General features: G+C 41.3%; 2 protein-coding genes across 4 annotated transcripts in view; one reads left to right on the forward strand and one right to left on the reverse strand.

The window, feature by feature from the left end:
• The window catches only part of KCTD17 (potassium channel tetramerization domain containing 17), a 34,082-nt gene extending 22,520 nt beyond the window's left edge, over positions 1-11,562 (forward strand). The window contains exons 4-8 of one of the 3 annotated variants that reach the window (XM_081957300.1): positions 266-361; positions 1,106-1,231; positions 2,854-3,050; positions 3,843-8,502; positions 8,646-11,562. In XM_081957300.1, the coding sequence (XP_081813426.1) occupies positions 266-361; positions 1,106-1,231; positions 2,854-3,045 (414 nt within the window). In that variant the 3' untranslated portion in view covers positions 3,046-3,050; positions 3,843-8,502; positions 8,646-11,562. Of the gene's footprint in view, positions 1-265; positions 362-1,105; positions 1,232-2,853; positions 8,503-8,645 lie in introns of all 3 variants that reach the window. The other 2 variants (XM_081957301.1, XM_081957299.1) reach the window with 2 other exon arrangements.
• Positions 11,563-14,763: 3,201 nt separating this feature from the next.
• The window catches only part of TMPRSS6 (transmembrane serine protease 6), a 29,060-nt gene continuing 23,813 nt past the window's right edge, over positions 14,764-20,010 (reverse strand). The window contains exons 15-18 of the mRNA XM_081958248.1: positions 18,726-18,897; positions 17,017-17,288; positions 15,675-15,811; positions 14,764-15,493 (exon numbers count right to left, since the gene is read on the reverse strand). Coding sequence (XP_081814374.1) covers positions 15,332-15,493; positions 15,675-15,811; positions 17,017-17,288; positions 18,726-18,897 — 743 coding nt within the window. The 3' untranslated portion in view covers positions 14,764-15,331. The remainder of the gene's footprint in view (positions 15,494-15,674; positions 15,812-17,016; positions 17,289-18,725; positions 18,898-20,010) is intronic.

Genomic DNA, 20,010 nt, shown 5'->3' on the forward strand with positions numbered 1-20,010 from the left:
CCATCACGGACATAGAGTTCTCACGCATGCCATAGGTTCGCCATCACGGACATAGAGTTCTCACGCATGCCATAGGTTCGCCATCACGGACATAGAGTTCTCACGCATGCCATAGGTTCGCCATCACGGACATAGAGTTTACTAGAACCTAGAACTGAGGATGGGAAGCAACTGTCTGGCTTTGTTTATTAATAGAAAATCTGGACAGGTAGACAGGAAAGTCCTTGCTGATATGGTCTGTTGTTCCTTGTTCTGTTTCTTCTAGGTGCCACCAAAGCATGTCTACAGAGTACTGCAATGTCAGGAGGAAGAGCTCACACAAATGGTTTCTACAATGTCAGATGGGTGGCGCTTTGAACAGGTATGCAAGATTATTTCATTTATTTATTATATTTATTAAAAGTTTATAAATATAGGTTTCCCAGTGTAGAATTTGATAGAGATTTCAGAATCTTCCATTTTTTAAAAATAGAATATGCAGTCATGCTTCACATATACATCTCTCTTGGCTCTTACAAGTGATTCACGAACCAGATTCAAAGAAGGAAAAAAAAACCCATGCTATCGACCTAATAAAAATTATTAGTCATTTTTTTCCACTTATGACTGCATGCCTGGGAATAAGTTCCACTAAACTGTATGGTGCTTAACTTTTTAATAAACCTGTGTTGTTGTGCAAGACATTTCATGCAATCCTGTTTTCAGTGCTTTTTAATAACCATAGGTAAAATTGCAGACATAAATTGTGAATTGGCAATACTCCCAATTCTTAGACTATCTAAGGTTAAGATTTATAGATTTTTTCAGATCCTAGAACATTCCAAACTTAATTGGAGATCGAGGGGAAATATTCCTTAGCCCTTTCTGGCATGATAAAAAAATCTTTTGGCAGATTGAATCTTTTTTTGGCTCTATTGAAAAACACGGTTAAGTTTCTTTTGTTTCTTGTCATATGAAGACCACTGTGAAGGACAAATGCACTCACATGAAGTCTTCTGCACTCATCTAACATTTGCCCTCTTCAGATCTTATGTTCCTTTTCAGACCAGCAATGTTTCTAAATTTTGCATCATTTAGCCTAACAAACATTAATCTCTTTCTACAGTTGGTGAATATTGGGTCATCCTATAACTATGGGAATGAGGATCAATCAGAATTCCTGTGTGTTGTCTCAAAGGAACTGTGCAGCTCACCTAGTGGCCTCTGTCCTGAGTCTAGCCGGAAACTCAAGGTTAGAGCAGTCCTTCAAATTTAAATGACTATGTTCTAAGCTCTCTTTTCAGCTATCAAATGGCAAATGTGTTAAGACTTGGTCTTTGTTGTTCCCTATCACGTCCAACCTAGTTTTAGAAATGTTTATTTCTAAGCCAATGGTCCATGTTTTCTGCCTTTCAAAAATATTATTTCTCGAATGAATGAAGACTCTTTTTACAAGGAGAGATGGAACAGAATTACATTTTGATACCTATTTCCTTTCATAGATCCGATAATCCAAAATTTAAATAAATGTATAGTTCTTCAGAATTGTAAGCATTTTGCTTACCATTCTGCATGGTATTGTCCTGCTTGGTTTTCTGTTACTTGAAATTCCAGAGTGAGGGATTTTCTGAAGTGAGGTGGTTAGTCCCAAGTTCTTCATTGACAAAATATTAATCACATGTGTTGTTGATGTATTTACATTCAAGTACATGATCCAGTTCAGCAAAAGTAACATGATGCCTTTGAGAGAGATTGTGTCCACCAGTCTCCCTATTCCATCTCATCTTTTAAAAGATTTTTTAAATTAAAAAATAAAACAGGTGAACAGAAGATGATATATATGACAAAGATGAAAAAGCACATATTTTCAGGAATGGGACACTAATCAGATTTGTAGACGACATCAAGCTAGCAGGAATATGCCCATACTCCAGAAGAAAGGGTTAAGTTACAGAAGGATCTTGACTTGAACATTGAGTCCTATCTGACAAAATGAAATTCAATAATGAAAAAGGTAAACTTCTACTTTCTAGGCAAGAAAAACCAAATGCACAGGTACAAAATAGGTGGTAACTGGCTCAAGAGTAGTAACTGTGAGATGGATCATGGAGTCCTAGTGGACAATCCGTTAAATATGAGCCAACAGTGTGCTGCTACTGCCAAAAAAGCCAACATAGTCCTAGGCTGCATTAACAGAGGGTTAAAATCAAGATCATGTGGAGTGTTGATACCATTTTTTAATGACTTGGTAAGGCCACACTTGGAATACTGCACCCAGTTTTGATTGACACAATGTAAAAAGATGTGGAGTTTCTAGAAAGAGTACAGAGAAAAGCAACCAAGATGATTAGAAGACTAAAACATATAAAGAACAGTTGCTGTAATTGGGTGTATCTAGTTTGATGAAAAGAAGCACTAGGGATGACATGATAGCAGTGTTTCAATATATTTTGGGGTTGCCACAAAGAAGAGGGAGTCAAGCTATTCTCCAAAGCACCTGAAGGCACAAGATAGAAACTAATCAAGGAGAGAAGCAACCTAGAACTAAGAAGAAATTTCCTGACAGTTACAACAATTATTCAGTGGAACAACTTGCCTCCATAAGTTATGAAGGCACCAGCCAAGAAGAGATTGGACAACCATTTGTCTGGACAATGTCTTGCCTGAGCAGGGGATTGGACTAGAAGACCTCCAAGATCCCTTCTAACTCTATTATTCTGTTATTCCCTAGTCTTAAAATTATTCTCTTAGCCTTTGGGCTATCCCAATTAACTAAACCCAAAGCTGAAGCTCTGTTCCAGAACCTTTTACAAAAGAGGTGGAATCACCAGGCCCCTACTACTGATATTCTTATTTCTGTTGTTCCTTCCTTAGGTGCCGCCTGCTGCAACACAGAATCCTGAGGAACAACAAGACCCAGAACAAGAACAGCAGAACGACGAGGAGCTGCAGCTGCAAGACGTTGAGGGGCAGGAGGAGGCACCAGTGCAAGCCGATGGGGGAGGTGCTTCAAAAGAGGGTGCATGGAATGCCTGTGTGGGCATCAAGCAATACACAGAAGCTTAAGGCTGGTGAGAGGTGGGGGGAAAACTCTGCATTTGGCAGCTGTTGCACTTTGGTCTAAACCGTTTATTTTAATACTAAATTTGTAGCAAGCTCCATCAACCCAAGATTCCACTGATTCTTTTTCTTCTTGTGACCTTTTAGAGGCCTTTTCCTTTCTGCTCTTTCCATTTTGCACTCCTTCCCCTTTTCTTGTTATTTTTTTTTCCTTTGATCCCTCTTCCTATCCTCCATGAGCCAAGAATCCTGCATTGTAGACTAGTTTAGACTTTTCCCTGTGGGCCTCTTTTTCCATTCTGTTTTGGTAAAGATGACACATCATCTGCACAGTCACACCTTTTATCCTTGACTCACCCGGAACCTTCCTTTTTATTGGATTTTTTTTTTTTTTTTTTTTGCTAAGGTGTAGAAATCTGTGAGGGACGCGGTGGCTCAGGGGCTAAGACGCTGAGCTTGTCGATCAGAAAGGTTGGCCATTCGGCGGTTCAAATCCCTACCGCCACGTAACAGAGTGAGCTCCCGTTACTTGTCCCAGTTTCTGCCAACCTAACAGTTCGAAAGCATGTAAAAATGCAAGTAGAAAAATAGGAACCACCTTTAGTGGGAAGGTAATAGTGTTCCGTGTGCCTTTGGCATTTAGTCATGCCGGCCACATGAACACAGAGGGATCTTCGGACAGCACTGGCTCTTTGGCTTTGAAACAGAGATGAGCACCGCCCCCTAGAGTCAGGAATATATGTTCAAGGGGAACCTTTATCTTTAGATATCTGGACTGAGACCATTCTGAATTTGTCTTCCAGAATAAGCCTCATGATTCTGGGAAACGGAGTATCACAGTAGAAGATTAAAGGCAGGAGAAGAGGGACTGTTAAATGACTTCTGAACATACAAAGCAGCCTTTTAAAAAAATGGAATGGAGTGTGACCTTTCTGACTTGGCTGTATCTTTTCTTATGGGTAGGACTTTTCCAGGGTCTCATACGAATGTCTTTTCTACCTCTGTTCTTTGAGATATCATTAACTGGAGAAGCCAGAGACTGGGTTTGCTTCTTCTGCATGCCAATTGTGTGCCTCGCTTTTGGCAGCCACGCCTCCTCCCATCACCAGCAATATATTGTTACTTATATTGTGAATCTAAAAGAAAAACCAAAGTTTCGTATTGCAAAAAAAACAAAAGCTGTTTTTCGCTAAGGGTAAATTTTGCAACTTCTTACTATCTTCCTTACTCCACTGTATCAAGGCACCTCCTGTTTCTTGCCAATCTTCCTTTTACTTGGAAACCAGAATGTTTTGTAATGTGATATCTTCTTCCTGGACAGGGAAAAGTTTTGCTATTGCTTCTGCTGGGAAGACCGTCTCCTTTCCTGCTTGAGTCCTGCCTGCCTCAGAGAGTACATTGCCTGTCAGCTCTATTGTGCACTCCCTCTACCTTGGCTGTTTTCCAGCTCCAGGGTTGTTTTTCCCCTTTGTCCCTTTCCTTAGCTTTTCCCTTCATTCGTATAAACTCTACAGACCTTCTGCCATGGCCATCAACAGCAGTATATTGTTTGTGGAAGTGTCTCCCCAATGGCTGGGGCTGGCCTTCAGTGGCACATCAGTGCATTGTCTTGTTTCCTCTCCCAAAATGTCTCCTGAGGCAGTGACTACAAACACTGCGGCCCCATACTTGGTTGGACCCCATACAGTAACCGCATGCCTTGGGGGACAAAAGAGCGAGATACTGCATTTTTGGGTTTCCCGAATGGATCCAAACATGGAAGTAGGCAAAAGCTATAGCTCCTCTTCTCATCTCCTTCTAGATCTTAATAGGGAAAAGCCAGACAATTAAATGAAAAAGGGCTGCCCAGTTCCTACCCATCCCCCATTATACAATGTACTCAGGTATCTCCCCTCAGGACTGGGTAGATGGGGAAAGGGGTAAGTTGTTTCTGGATGAGGAAGAACAATAGTCATTCTCCAAATCCATCAAGTGCTTCCAAAAGTAATCAGATCTTCCTTAGTATTTCAGGAAAGGCTGCAAACCTCTTGGCCTCAGGAAGTCAGAATCTGTCACTCCCTCATATCCCAAGACATTCAGTCATGTTCTTGAAGTAGAAAAGGATTGTGAGGGATGGCTCCTCCATGCTCTTGAAACCCCATACTTCCCCTCAACTAGAATGTCTCATATCTCTACTGCGAATATCCCTGTGACAGAAATTTCACAAAGATATGAAAGATGGACTCACAAATCCCCAAAGACAGGAAAATGGAGATCCCCAACACAAAGCAAATATTTTCCCAGCTATAACAACCACCCACTTTGTGAAGGGAGAGACAGAATTTACTTCTTCCCCTCTTAGGATATTTGTGGGTGCAATCACCCCATAAGGCAACAGTATATAATACAACAAATATGTAAGTTTATTGAATAAAAGCTTGAGTATAGTTGTGCAGTTAGTATATTTCTCAATTCTAACACAGCTAAATAGAGGTACACATTGCTGATCAATCCAATTTCCCCAAATAGTGGAAGCAAAGATGTTATCTAAATAAATGATCAGTTACTAAAGTTGTTTTAAAGGTCCTTGACTAGAGTGGAAAAGACAGTGAGAGAAGTACAAGGCAAAAGTATCAAACAAAATATAATAAATAAGCTCTTAAACTCTACCTGCACTCTTTTTGTTAACTCTTCACTCAGAGTTCTTTTTCATCTCCTGTTTATTGCATTTATAGTATCAGACCCGTGGTGGTGAACCTACGGCATGCATGCCAGAGGGGTGGCACACACAGCCCTCTCTGGGGGCACGCCCGCCATCGCCTGCTGCTCTTCTGGTTTCCAGCGGGCAAGTGTGCTCCGGCCAGCTGGTCTTCGTGGGTGCTGGAGCACCGGAAAATGGCTGAAAAACAGCCCCCCAAAGGCCCCCCAAAACAGCATGCAGATGCCAGCCAGCTAGTCTTTGAGTTTCCAGTGATTTAGCTGGCAAGTGTGTCAGAAACCCGAAGACCAGCTGGCTGGCATGTGCATGCCTGGTGTTTGGTTGTTTTGGGCTGTTTTTGGCCAGCTGGTCTTCGGGTTTCCAGCTTTCTGACGTGCGCATTTGGGCACTCGGTGCTGAGAAGTTTCACCATCACTGTATTAGACCTCGATCACCTACTTTTCATCAATCCTATCATAAATATTGTTACAATTTCCAAATTGTAGAAAAATATTTGAGCAGATCTTAATGGTGGAAGATATTCTTTTTTTACTTTTTATCCTGCCTTTCGTTATTGTTATAAATAACTCAAAAGCAGCAAATATATCTAATACTCCTTCCTCATCGTTGTCTCCCAACAATAATATTGGGCTGAGAGAGACAGAGAGAGAGAGACACTGGCCCAAAATCACCCAGTCAGCTTTATGTCTAAGGTAGAACTAGAATTTACAGTTTCCTGGTTTCCAGCCTGGGTGCCTTAGCCACTAGACCAAACTGACTTTCTAGTTCTTTACAAGTGGCACTTCTTCGTACTTTTAATCTTTTAATCATTTTTTGTTATTCATTGCTTTAGTGTACTCAGTCATGCTATTGAATTTCCATGCACATAGGTTTTGGATGGACTATATATATATTTATTAAACTAAATATTTGTCATACAGTTTATTAAGCTTATCCACTATGATTCTTAGAAGAGGTTGTTTGCTGGTAATAAATTCAACTGAAATTCCAATTGTCTATGGATCAATTAGCTCAAATAACTTTTCCTGTATACCGTATTTTTGGGACTATAAGACGCACCTTTTTCCCTCAAAAAAGAGGCTGAAAATCTGGGTGCGTCTTATGCACTGAATACAGCATTATTTTGCCTCCAGAAGCCCCTCCCCTTCACCAAAATAGCCGTGCATAGCCTTTAGGAGGCTTTCAAAGTGCTCCTGGGGTAGGGGAGGGCAGAAATGAGAGAAAAACAGTCCGTTTTTTTGCTCAATTTTGCCCCCCACCCCACCCAGGAACACTCTACAAGCCTCCTAAAGGCTATTCATGCCCCCCCCCCTTTTTAAAAACAACAGGCCCTTTTTTCACGAATTTTTGGGAGGCCTGCAGAGTGCAAAAACTTTTTTTTTTTAAATTTGCCTCTTCAAAATCTTGGTGCGTCTTATACTCCGGTGCATCTTATACTCCGAAAAATACAGTACTTTTGCTACCTCAGTCATGGCCAAGGCTTGTACTCTATGATTCAAAGAGGAAACTGGATCCAAATTATGTCAAGAAATCCGAAAAGAAGGAACTCGCACAAGTTATGAACAACTAGCTAAGGTCGCTGCTGCTTTCATGGTAGATTCTTAGCCAGAGGTAAGGCAGTTAGTGTTGCCTCAAGGAAGTAATGGTGGCTGATAAATAGGAAGGTAACCCTAAATTCAAATTGGGCCTAATATTGGGTGTGTGTATATATGGTAACTTCAGTCAATCATAGGTAAGGACACGTCTTAGGGGAAAAAAATGTTATTCATCATCACTCTGTATCTGGACCCTTCGCTTTATGGCTGCTTTTTACTAGAACCAAATTGAATCATTTTCTTCTGCCCCATTTCCAGGATTTAGTTAAAAAGGATTGCCTCATACTAAACATTGGATGACCAGTCAAGATCTATCTGAGCAGAATAGAGAAATATAACTCTCTATTTTGGGGAGGGATGATTTCTCAGAACTATAAAGCCACATTGTCTATTCTCACCAGGTGAATCAAAGCTTGCAACAGACTTTCCCATGAGACCCAGAACAAGGCTGCCCTCTAGGGAGCTCTAGGACACTCACCTAGAAGAATGGCCCCTTTGGCTGCCCTCAATGCTAGTGTCCACTTGGAGACATCTGTGGGGCTTCCACATAGAACTCTTTCTTTCTTTATAGCACAGTGTCAACCTCATTTGGGTAAAAGCATTTTAAAAATTGCAGACGATAACTGATAACAAGAACTAAGATTCCATCTTCAGAGACAGCTGTGGTACGTTTCACTGTAGGAAAACTGTAAAGTTTTTTTTTCTACAATGGGGACAAACATTCAACCCACCCTGATACATTAAAAATAAAATATTTGCCTGCAAAGATCTATAATGTATATACTGTTCATGCACTTCTTAAGGGTTTCTTTTCTTCCTTTGTGATCTGGAATATCAGTCCAAAACTGGGAAGGAGGTATACTCTCACAGAAAGCAATCCCAGATATTTTATAGCTTTGCCTATGGAATGAAGGGGAAGGAATAACTCCCTTTAGAATGTCATGCCTTTGCTGTAAAAACAAAACAAACCCCCACTTTTATTGTAAATCTAATTTCCTGTTCCTATTTTCCCACCTGATAACCTTGAAGACTACAAAGTTAAATTTGATATTCCCAAGAAAACCAGGTTTTGGATTAGATTAAATCCAGTACTGATTTAGGCACTCTTAAAAGCATTGATTTCATCTGTAATCAGAATAGAGAATACGGTAATCAGCTTTACGATTTAAGGCAGGGGTGTCCAAACTTGGGAACTTTAAGACTTGTGGACTTCAACTCCCAGAATTCCCCAGCCAGCATGGCTGGCTGGGGAATTCTGAGAGTTGAAGTCCACAAGTCTTAAAGTTCCCAAGTTTGGACACCCCTGATTTAAGGTTTTCTAATACTGTCTGGCTCATTCTGTAGGAAGAATACTATTGTTGGTCTTTTGTATAGAGGTACCCATATTTACCCTCTTCTCACTGTATAAATTTTTTGCTGTTGAGCAACATTGGCCTTTTCCAAGGATTATGGGCTTAACACGTAGATGAGCTTTGTCTTTTGTTGTAAAGGAAGGATCGAGGCATCACTAAGTCTCAATTCGCAAAGCGTTCCTTTCTGTGATCATCTGCAACGGGAGGCTCTAGCAGAAAAGGTTCCTTAATCTTTTGTCTCTGCAGGAACGTCTTGGCTCTCTGCTGTGGCCTGAAGGTCAGGTAGTCTTTGAGACCACTGGTGCTCTTTATCCATTTGATTCCCCTCCCCCACCCTCCAGCTGCTTTTCTAGCTACTACTTTTAGTTTTTCTCTTGCATCCTGTTCATTTGTTTGTCCTCACTTCTGTTTCCTGCCCTTGTTCCTCCTTGCCATTTTTTAAAAGCTGTTACAAACCAGATGTCTCAGGATATGATGCTAACGATGATCAATGTCTCTCTCTTTTTAAAGTTAACTTTTAAATCTTTATTTTTGTACTGTTATTTAAAAAAACAAACAATGGGGTGGGTTGTTAGAATAAGATGAAATATTGTATTTTCCCCACTTCCAAGCAGCACCCTCTAATTGCTGTCTGTTCTGCTATTTGGCAAAATACTGGATTACTTTTCTTATCCTTGTGTTAACTGTTGGAGACTTGGCATGCACTTTCAGGAACTAATTTTCTCCATGGCCCCCAAAATCGACTTTCCATGCTGTCACAGCTTCCCCTGCTGGGGAGAACAATGTAAAACAGACAGGACTTTCCTTCTAGCCTTGCAAGTTTGCTCAGTGTGGCAATAGACAAGAAAAGGACCTCAGGAGCTTTTAACAATGAACGTGTTGCATCCTGCTGCAATGAATGTCCCACAGTCCCTGTGGCTCTTTGTGGACAACCATCTCTGTTAAATGAGTTCTAACATTTTGGCCTGCAGGAATACTCTTGCAGTGCGAATGAGAGGAAGCATTGAAGAGATGCAGTACCTTCATCTTTGCTCTTTGCATCGCATAGCGTGTTTTTTCCAGAATTCCATTTTTAGCTGCAAAGGGCAGCATAAGAAGTTGTGTAAGAAAATACATCCCTTTTTTTTTGTAGAAAGAAACCAGCTGGAGTCTTTCTCCTTCGGTAGATATGCTTCTAGATGGAGAGCTTGGCTCATGTTCAAATAACAATTCTTCCTTGGGAGCAGATCCAATAATAAACCTTATGCCTTTAGACTGAGAAGGAGAGTGTTGTCCTTCTTGAGCAAGATTTTATTATTCCTGAAAGTACATCACTAAGAAGATCACGTTGGCTAGGTGTGAACTGCACCAGATTTTACCGAAACACAGCAGTGTCTGAAGGGAAAGTCAAGAGAGGCGTTGGAGAGTGGGCGGTGTGGGTATGTAATCTTTCGATATGAGCCCCATCACTTCCGTACACATGTTGTGACATAATATGTACACAAAGGGTAGACTTTGCAGTGCAGTTTTACTCCCCCCACCCAATCAAATGAAAACAAGCTACAGTGGATGTTGCTGCTGAAATGTGCCCCCTGAAGATCTAAAGCAGGGGTGTCCAAACTGCAGCAGGACAAATATTTCATTTTCCTTCCAAATCTGTCGCCAGAGCAGTTTTTCCAGCCGCCTGTTTCCCAGCCCTGTTATAATTCATTAGCTTTCCCAGATTTGCCATCTGGTAAGCAGAACAAGGGAGTGGGTGGCAGGACCTCTAAGAGAACAGCCTAGAGAAGAGGGGCCGGTGTTACTTTCTTTATACGTGTATCATTCCATGGAAGACCTGCCCAAAAGAAAGCATGTCCATGTGGGCAGCTGCGGTGGCACAGTGGTTAGAGTGCACTACTGCAGGCTACTTCTCCTGACCTTGAGCTGCTAGGGGCAGTTTGACAGATCGAATCTCACCAGGCTCAAGGTTAACTTCTGCTGACTACCGGCTGCCTGCAATTTGGCAGTTCAAATCTCATCAGGCTCAAGGTTGACTCAGCCTTCCATCCTTCCGAGGTGGGTAAAATGAGGACCCAGATTGTTGGGGGCAATAGGATGACTCTGTAAACCTCTTAGAGAGGGCTGTAAGGCACTGTGAAGCGATACGTAAGTCTAAGTGCTTGCAACTCACCAGACCACTAGGGAGAAGAAAACAGATTTGACTCAGCAATAATGTTGGTTTGATTTTTACCTGGTCGATCCATTTCACTTCTATTTATCTTACAGTTGCCATCTGTATAGCTGTTTGGAGATACTTTTTTTAAAAAAAGTCCTTATGGAATAGACATTAGAAGTAAAAATATATAGTGGGGAGATGGAGTTATGTGTTCTCTAATTGTGCCCCTTCCAACCTATTGTATGATTCTGTTAAATTTCTACAGGATTGGAGATAGTTCACAAATTCAGGTTCCCAGATACACAACTGTAACTGTAATTAGCCAAATACTTTTCTTACTCACATTTTCTCCATCCCAAAAAGGTCAGGCTGAAGGGAAGCACATACATTCTTCCCTATAGCCTTCCTTTCTCGTGATACTTGAGGAGGGTTAGTAACAATACTCTAACGGATAAGCATCTGCCTTTGATACACTTGAAAGCATGTGTTTCTGCATGCACACACAACCACCTATGTACAGTACATGTTTCATTTCAGTGCTCCAGGAAATATCATAGCCATTTATGTAAATCAACGGGACAGATATTACTTCTGATATAAAGCCACACTTCTAATATAAAGCCACAAAGATATCCATAATTATGTTAATTGAGACAGCAATTTTTAAATTGTGTCCAAGGATGCTGTGTAAAAACTCTTGAATAAATTTCACTATCTCATTACTATGTCTCATGTTCTCGTGCCCTTAGAGAATACGTACTCATCAGAATGTACATAGGAAACACTTCCTTCCATAATGGCATTTGACTCCACCAACACATTTAATTTGTTGGAAAGATAAGATTCTAGAGGGAGGAGGAGGAGGAGGAGGAGGGAGGAAAACAGCTAAAAGGTTGAAACCCAAGGAAATGGAGATTTGGCCTGCTTCTCCTTGGTGCTGGTCAGGCCTTTTTCCAGCAAGAAGAACTACTGCTAATTGGGCCTGAGGTTGTGGGCCTTGAGAGCTATTTTATGTTACGGTGATCTCAGATTAGAATGCAGCTTTCAGATCTTAACATTTCATTTTCCAGTGCTATAAAGAATAAGGAGATCTATTTTTCCAGCTTTTTAAATTCAAGAGAAAGTATGAATTCATGAAATTTATTTTCCTTGGATGTAACTGTCCAACTGTCAGAAACCTTAGGTTGTGTTCAAGAAACATACTAAATGAAACATGTTTTCCAAATATAGTTAGTAACTAACTGGAATTTATGTACTAAATGATATTTCATTTAAGGAAACCATGACTTAGTATAGTATGCAATCTCAGCCATAATTTTATTGATTTTAGGAGTCTGGCATTTAAACCGTTAGCAAAACATGCACAGTTTTGACCTCTCTGAAGTATTTAAAAGTTGTTTTTTCAAGGCATTGCCATTTAGAAAAAAAAACGTTCCAGGTATGAATTCAGCCTTTTATGTGCAGCTATTCACTTCTTTGAAAACATGAATTCAATTTTGTGCCTGAAGAAGGAACTAGAAATACTTTCAGTATTAAAGAATGCACTCTAAAAGGCTATTGATTCAAACCAGGCATGAATGGTCTTATCAGGTTGAAGTAACAGCTTCAGGAACCAGCTATATGTCATGGAAGAATAAGAAAATAGTTACTGGTTTTGAGTTTGTGTGTTCTTTCTGCCCTCTGGTGGAAAGCAGAAGGCCTTAAAAGATTTGGCCCCTTCAGTGCCAAAACAATTTGGACTAGCTTAGAATGCTATGAGCGGTTTCTGGTGGCACCCTAATTGTATTTATTTATCAAATGTATATAACCATCCATATCACAAGAAGTGTGTTTTTAATTAGTCCTGAAACCGGGAAACCGCCCTACGGACAAACCGGAAGTCACTTCCGGTTTGCTCGTAGGACTGGTTTTTGTCCTCCGGAGCCTTCAGGGGTCAAAAATCAGCCCTACAGACAAACTGGAAGTCACGATTCTTGAACTTCTGGGTTCCCCATAAGTCCATAAGCCCAAGTGACTTCCAGTTTGTCCATAGGGCGGATTTTCGATCTACAGAGCCTTCAGGGGCCTTCAGGAGGTTCCAAAGGTCGAAAATTGGCCCTAAACTGGAAGTTCCCGAACTTCTGGTTTGCCCATAGAGCCTCCGGAGGACAAAAAACGGCCTTAAAAAAAGGCCAAAGTCAGCACACATGTGGGCTGGTCAGTTGATAGGGCAACGCCTCGTATGCCCTGACAAATGGCTCCACGTGCCACCTCTGGCACAAATGTCATAGGTTCGCCATCACGGCCCTCTACCATTTCCGACAAATGGTTCTCCAATCTCTTCTTAAAAACCTTCAGTGTTGGAACATCCAAAATTTCTTGTTGTTCCACTGATTTATTGTTCTGTCAGGAAATTTCTCCTTAGTTCTAGGTTCTTCTCCCCTTGATTAGTTTCCATCCATTCCTTCTAGTTCTCTTCTTTGGGGTGCTTTAGAGAATAGGTTGACCCCCTCTTCATTTATTATGAATAAGCACAGGGCAAATGCTAGCAGCTTAGCAGCTGAAACCAGGGGTGTCAAACTCAAGACCTGTTGTCCAAATCCGGTCCATGGGTTCTTTAGATCTGGCCCGCAGGGCCACCCTGGAAACAGCGAAGGACTCACCCGCAGTGCCTGTGCCAGCGAAAATGGAGGTCAGGAGGGCTGTGTGTGACCCTCTTGAGCTCCATTTTTGTTGGCAGAGGGTTGCAGGAGGCCATCACAGCCAAAATTGAGCTCAGGAGCCCATTTTTGCTGGCAGAGCACTTGGGCCACCACAGCTGCCCCCGACACAACTGACGTCGAGCTGGCCATGCCCACCCTGGCTCCCCAAGGTCAAACACAACCCTGATGTCACCCTCAATGAAATTGAGTTTGACATCCCTAGCTTAAACAAAACATGGGGAAGTATCATTATAGGATGATACTTCTAGAACAAGCAAGTTGTCAATTTAATAAGGTCCTCTTGTGTTTACCAGCTCTTCTGTTTTTCAGGAGGTGGTGGTAATTCTACTTCAGAGTGAGTACAGTAGCTTCAACCCATACAATGCTAGCCTGCCACTGTCCTGCTACATTTAAAGTGATTCATAATATCATTGTAAGGAGTATGCCCAAATTGATAGGATGTTAAATAAAAGTTCTACAGTTTTTGCTAAGGACAAATATACCATAATTTTGCAAGTAAAAGTTAAATTTATGCTGTGCAACAAACCACCTCTTTTGGCAAGAGGCACACTAGTATTGGAAACCTCTGAAGTGTGTTTATATCATTTTCAGAATAGTTTCATTATAATTTCTGTACAAAGCTATAGCTCTGAACATAAGCTGAGGTTATTCGGTTACAAGATCCTTTGCATTTATTGACAGAATTTCTCTTTTGCTGTCAGATGATGTAAGGAGCTGAAATCTTATTTAAATTTGCAGTAAACACTCTGACTGCAAAACAGCTCTGCTCTTCAGTCCAGATCGATGAAATGATCTCATGCAAGACAGAGAATCTTAATTTTGCCAAGGGAGTCAATCTACCTGGATGCCTTAAAGTAGAAGCAGCTTGTTTTGATCTGGCTGCCCACTTGTTTCCCGGAGAACTAAAGGAAATGGCTGTCAGATATTGTGCACATGATGGTGGATCAGTTGGCCAAGGAAAGAGATCATTAAGTTGGGCATTTTGTGCAGGCAAGGCTATTATGCAAACTCATGGGACAACAGTCTCAGGGAGTCAAATCAATCTTCTGATTTGGCATTTTAAAGATTTTTATTACCAGACTTAAATCAAGAGGCCTCTCCTCCTACCTCATCCACGCCATAGTTTGGGGGTGAAGCTGCTGTTGGATAATGATGTCACTTTGAAATACATTTGTTTTCTGCTCATTGAGTGTTTCTTTCCAGATACGTCCATTGAAAACTCCAATAATCTTAGCAGTAGGAAAATCCATACATATTTTTTTTTCAAATAATCAGTACGTAGATAAGGCATGAGTCATGTAAGTAATAATACAACATTCACCTGATGCTCTTCGCTTAACATTACACAAACAGCTCCTCCCATTTCTCAGTGTTGTGGTCACTACCATTTGGAAATTGATTTTTAAATAATACAAAAAAAACTTGGATGGACTTCCAATTTCTACTTCCACATTTAAGATCCAAGAGAACCAATTTTCCTAATGCCTTGGATTTTTCATCCCAACTAATATAAGGACCAACTTACAGTCAATACCTTTTGAAGGAGGACACCATACATCTCTATTGTTTCGTTGGAACAGCATCTCAAATTTTATATTTATTTTCAACAATCTTTCTTCAATGGCCTTAGGCTTCTTCACACACTAAAACATCCTTAAAGACCAGAACTTGAATCTCAGATGCAACAGGAGCCTGATGTAAGGTGGGTTGTCTCCACAACTTTGGTTATTTGAAACAGTGGGACAAGGACTAAAGATGTCTCCTCAATAGTGTTTCCTTATAACAAAAGGAGGGATTTAGAACGATGCTCAGTTTGACATAGTTTGTTCCATCCATTCCTTCACACTAGTAATTCTGGTATACACTCCATAGTTATTGGGACGTGCACAACCCATTCCCCAGCTCACCACACCAGCTAGAAACCATTTGCCACTGGCTTCCTGGCAAACAAGAGGTCCTCCAGAATCTCCCTAGAAAAGTGAAACCAAAGAGCAGTCAGAATATGTAATTCAAATAGAAAGAAAAGAGAAAGCTCTGAGTAATGAGCTTTGCAACACTGAGTAATGCAAATGACATTGCATGCCAATAAGGCAGCTTCACGGGAGAGGGAAAAGTTCTTTCTAAATCATGGAAACTAGTGCTTAAAGTTACCTGACAGGAGTCCTTTTTGCCCTCGTGGTAGCCAGCACAAAGCATCCTGGGAGAGACCTGGTAGTGATAAGCTTCACTGCAGCTGTCTTGCTGAACTAATTGCACATCCACTTTTTCCAAAATCTTGCTTGTAGGGCCTGTGGGAGAGGAGCTGCAGGTTAGCAGAACTGACCCGAGGAAGAAGGTATTTCCTGTTCCTATGAAATTCCAATCTCCACATATTCTATAGCAAGCTTTCCTAACTTTGGCAACTTAATGATGCATGGACTTTAACTCCCAGAATTTCCCAGCCAGCCATGCTGGCGGCAATATTCTGGGAGTTGAAGTCTACAGGTCTTAAAAATTGCCAAGGCTGAGAAACCTTGCTTTAGAATATTTGGAAATTGGAATGAAACCCTGTTCTATAGGGAGGAAACAGTTTTTTCAGGTCGATGTTTACCTGCTTTATGCTTAAAAGTGTGTGACATTATAGTCACATTTCCCTGTTTTAGGAAATCTCCGTTGAATAAGAAATGGAATGGTACCTTTAGGCAGGGGTGAAATCAACTTACCTTTGCTACCGGTTTGCAAATGTGAGCGCATGTGTGTGCACACCACCTTTGTGCAAACGCAGGACTTTCCGCGCATGCGCAGAGCATCAAAATGGGACAAGCCTGCTACTGAGCGTGCCTGCAAAGGTAAGTAGAACAGCAGAAGGGGGTGGGATTTGCTGTGCTAGGCGATTTAGATTAGCTAGAAAGCAGGAAATCTGATGATTCTAACTAATATAAATCACATGTCACAGCTAACCGTTGGGAATACTGGTAGCATTTTTTTTACTACCAGTTCGGGCGGACCAGTCCGAACCGGTAGCATTTCACCCCTGCCTTTAGCAAATAAAACACCCTGTTGGAGCCTAACAGAGTGGGTTGAATCCAGTGGTGTTATTCTTCTGGCAGCTGCTGTTCTGGAATTAGTAGCTCTCATTCCAGATGCTTGGAAGAACCTCTGGAACAAACCTAATGTAGTTATGGAGGGGAAAAAGGAAAAGAACAAATCTTGTAAGTCCCCTCCCTGGCATTGCTAAGCATGTTGTGATATTTGCATGATTTATGCAAGGATCCACTAGAGGGAGCTTGTTATCAATCTTGCTGCAAAGCCCTTGCAATGCTTGGCCTGAGTTTAGCACACATGTAGTATTCCTATGAGGCTGAATTTGCTTTCACCAGCCAACCTTTAATAAGCATTGCAGACTCTTTTTGGCAAACGCTTAGGACGCCTTTTTTGATCCTATGATTATATCTGATCCATCCTTATAAATCTTGAAAAAGGGGGCCTTAAGGACACAAACCAAATACTGTACCTCCTTCCTTGACTGCACCCCAGCCTGTGACCCAACACAAGAGGCCAGGCTCAAAGAGATGGGAGCTGGCAGGCAAGCAGATGGGCTGGATGAAAGCAGAATAGATGACTGGGTGGTCAAGCTGCAGCAGAGCCACGTCGTAGTCGTGGCTGTCTTCCTCATAGTAGGGATGCTGCAAGATGCGGTTCACTTTGAAGGAAACCTCATTGTGGCTACTGGCATTCAGAAAGTGCTTGCCCAGGTATACGGTCCAGACTGTGGGGGAAACATGGCTGCAGAAGAGAAGAGTGGGAAATTGCTTAAGGAACTTTGGTTTTCCTCTTGCTAACTTCATTTGTCCAGCTCCCAAGTACAGGTCTGTCAGGGGAAAAAAACACCCTGGAGAAAATATGAGATCAATGGACCGAGGCTGATTCCCTTCCGCATATCTTTTGAGATATTAAGAAAAATAAAAGTCTTTATAAAGTATTCTAATTAATAAACAAACTTTAATAATAAAATAAAACAGAAATAACTAATGGTTACATTTTGATAATAAAAGCTCCGTCTGCCAAGTTCTGTTTGGCAGCCGAACAAAGGAGAAAAGAATTCTGGAATGTGTGACGCATGCGCAATAAATCACTTTCAGATAACATTTTGTTTTATGACCTGCGCAATAAAGCTTTCTTAGTTAACTCTTGAATGTCAGTTCATGCCTAGCAAACTTTTTAACATCGTGACAAGGTCAAAGGACTCTCTCTGTGTCTAGGGAAGAAAGGGAACTGTCTCAACACCTCTGTCACTGTGTTAATTGGTTTGCCAACTTGTGCTTATATTCTGAGTTATACAGCAGACTGAACTATTTCTTATCTGACAATGATTAGTGCGCATGTCAGATATAGTACGTCACACATTCTTTCCTTTCCTTCTGATCTTCCGTTCACCTGCCAAGAAGGATGCAGGCACATTTCTGCCAAAATGTAGTTAATTGAGTTAGCAAGTTTTGTATCTTTATTTTCTTTTATATTAAAGTGTTTTTATTAGAATATGCTTCGGGTTTTATTTCTGCTTATTCGGGAGTATGCTACAAGGAATGCCAAGATCCTCGCCTCTTTAATTCAGGGTGGAACACCCCCCCCCCTTGACAACCTCGTCAAACTCTGCCCAAGACCGAACATTTGTGGAACTCGCTTTAATAATGGGTAAAATTTTATTAGTCACAGGTCATTGCATCTTCTGTAGGGAGGCTTATCCTAAGGGAAGAACATTGTAAGCACGTACTTGCTTGCCGGGAGGAAAGGGAAGAGAGGAAGAGAGAAACTAGGAGCAGTTAAAATTAGCTTAGATAGGGGAGATAAATAAAGGAGTAGACATGTCGGTTTTATGCAAGAGTCCTATGGTATCTCAAAAGACCAACACATCTCTTATCATGTGAACCTATCTTGAAAAAGAAATGGTGAGAGGAAAGCAATGGGGTGGGGTAGAATAGCAGACAGGATGTTGTGCAATATTCTTCCAGAAGCAACCCTAGAACAATAAACAAGGAGAAACAAAAAGCTAGCAAAAGCGTTACTACAAGACTGTGGATTTGCTATAGGCTAAATGTATATATTTAACTATTTGTTCATGGTTATTAATTTATCTGACTAAGGAAACCCAGTGCATCTGATAGTGTGACATAAAGCAAACGTAGAAAGGTGAGTTTTAAGCCACCCACCCCATTTATTTACCTGTCTTCCTGGAAACAGTGAGCTGCCGTGATCACCCAGCGATCTGCAATCAACGTCCCCCCACAAAGGTGGTGCCCCCGCACTTGCAAACTCGCTTGCCAAGGCCACTCCCCTTCCACAGAATGACCCCCACCAACAATTCTATGTGTTGCCGTCTCCTGCACTCCACAGTCTGAGAAAAAAGAGAGAGAAACTTTAGGAAATAGAAAGAATGATAAGAATGAAGGCGAGTGGTAGAAGAGAGTGCGGGAGGAGTGTAATTGCAAGACTCTTTATGATGGATTTTGTTTTTCTGTTTTGAAAAATCATGCCTACAGAAAAATCTAGGTTTTCCTTTCTGATTACCACTCATTCACCCACTGCATTGATGCCACAGGCTTTCCTCTGGGAAGAAGTTTAAGTTGGTGTACTAGGGCAGTGGCGTCTCCTATCATTTTATCTTCACAATCATTCTTGTGAGGATATACAGGTTGCTGATGATTGGCAGATCCAAACTTGAGTTTCTCTGGACTCAGTCCAAATCCCTAATTACATTGAATTGGCTCTCTTACATTAATCACTTGGCATAGGATGCTGGTGAACAAATTGTTGGGAGTGTGCAGTTTGACTTCATTAGGAACAGCTGATTGGTTTCAGTTTGATTTCTTGGATTGGCAATCCAATTTGAGCATCAAATTAATTCAAAACGTTTTCTGAATTTTAGTTTAAAAAGCCCACAATTTGATCGCAATCATTGGTCCAATTCAAAAAATCAGTTTAGAGTCTTCACAGCATTTCCTTCTAACTGAATCTGGAAACCCAAGTATTTCCATAACCATTCAAATTATATGAGATTTTTAGATTAATTGCGTCTCTTTATTTCTTGTGAAATCAGAGCAGATTCTGTGAGAACATAGTCCAAGTTGTACATTGTAAACGGGGGCGCGTACACATGCCAGAAACTCGAAGAGCAGCCGCTCGGTGCCCATGTGTGCACCAGGAAGATGATCTTCCAGTTTCCAGCACTCCCGCTTGTGTGAAGACCAGCTGGCTGGCGCGCCAGAACCCGGAAGAGCAACAGGCAATGGCTTGTGTGCCTGGAGAGATGGCTCTGCGTGCCACTTCCGGCACCCATGCCATAGGTTCACCATCACGGGTCTAGTGCATGGCACTGAGGCCTAGTGTTAGCAACCCTTGATAGAATGAATAGCAGAATAGCTCTGCTACTAGGACCATCCTAAGCAGAAGAAACTGAGATTGCTTTAGATATTCCTCTGACCAAGATGGATATCTCTCCTCTGAGTTG

This window comes from Natrix helvetica, assembly GCF_964273705.1.
Source record: "Natrix helvetica genome assembly, chromosome: 6".
Lineage (NCBI taxonomy): Eukaryota > Metazoa > Chordata > Lepidosauria > Squamata > Natricidae > Natrix > Natrix helvetica.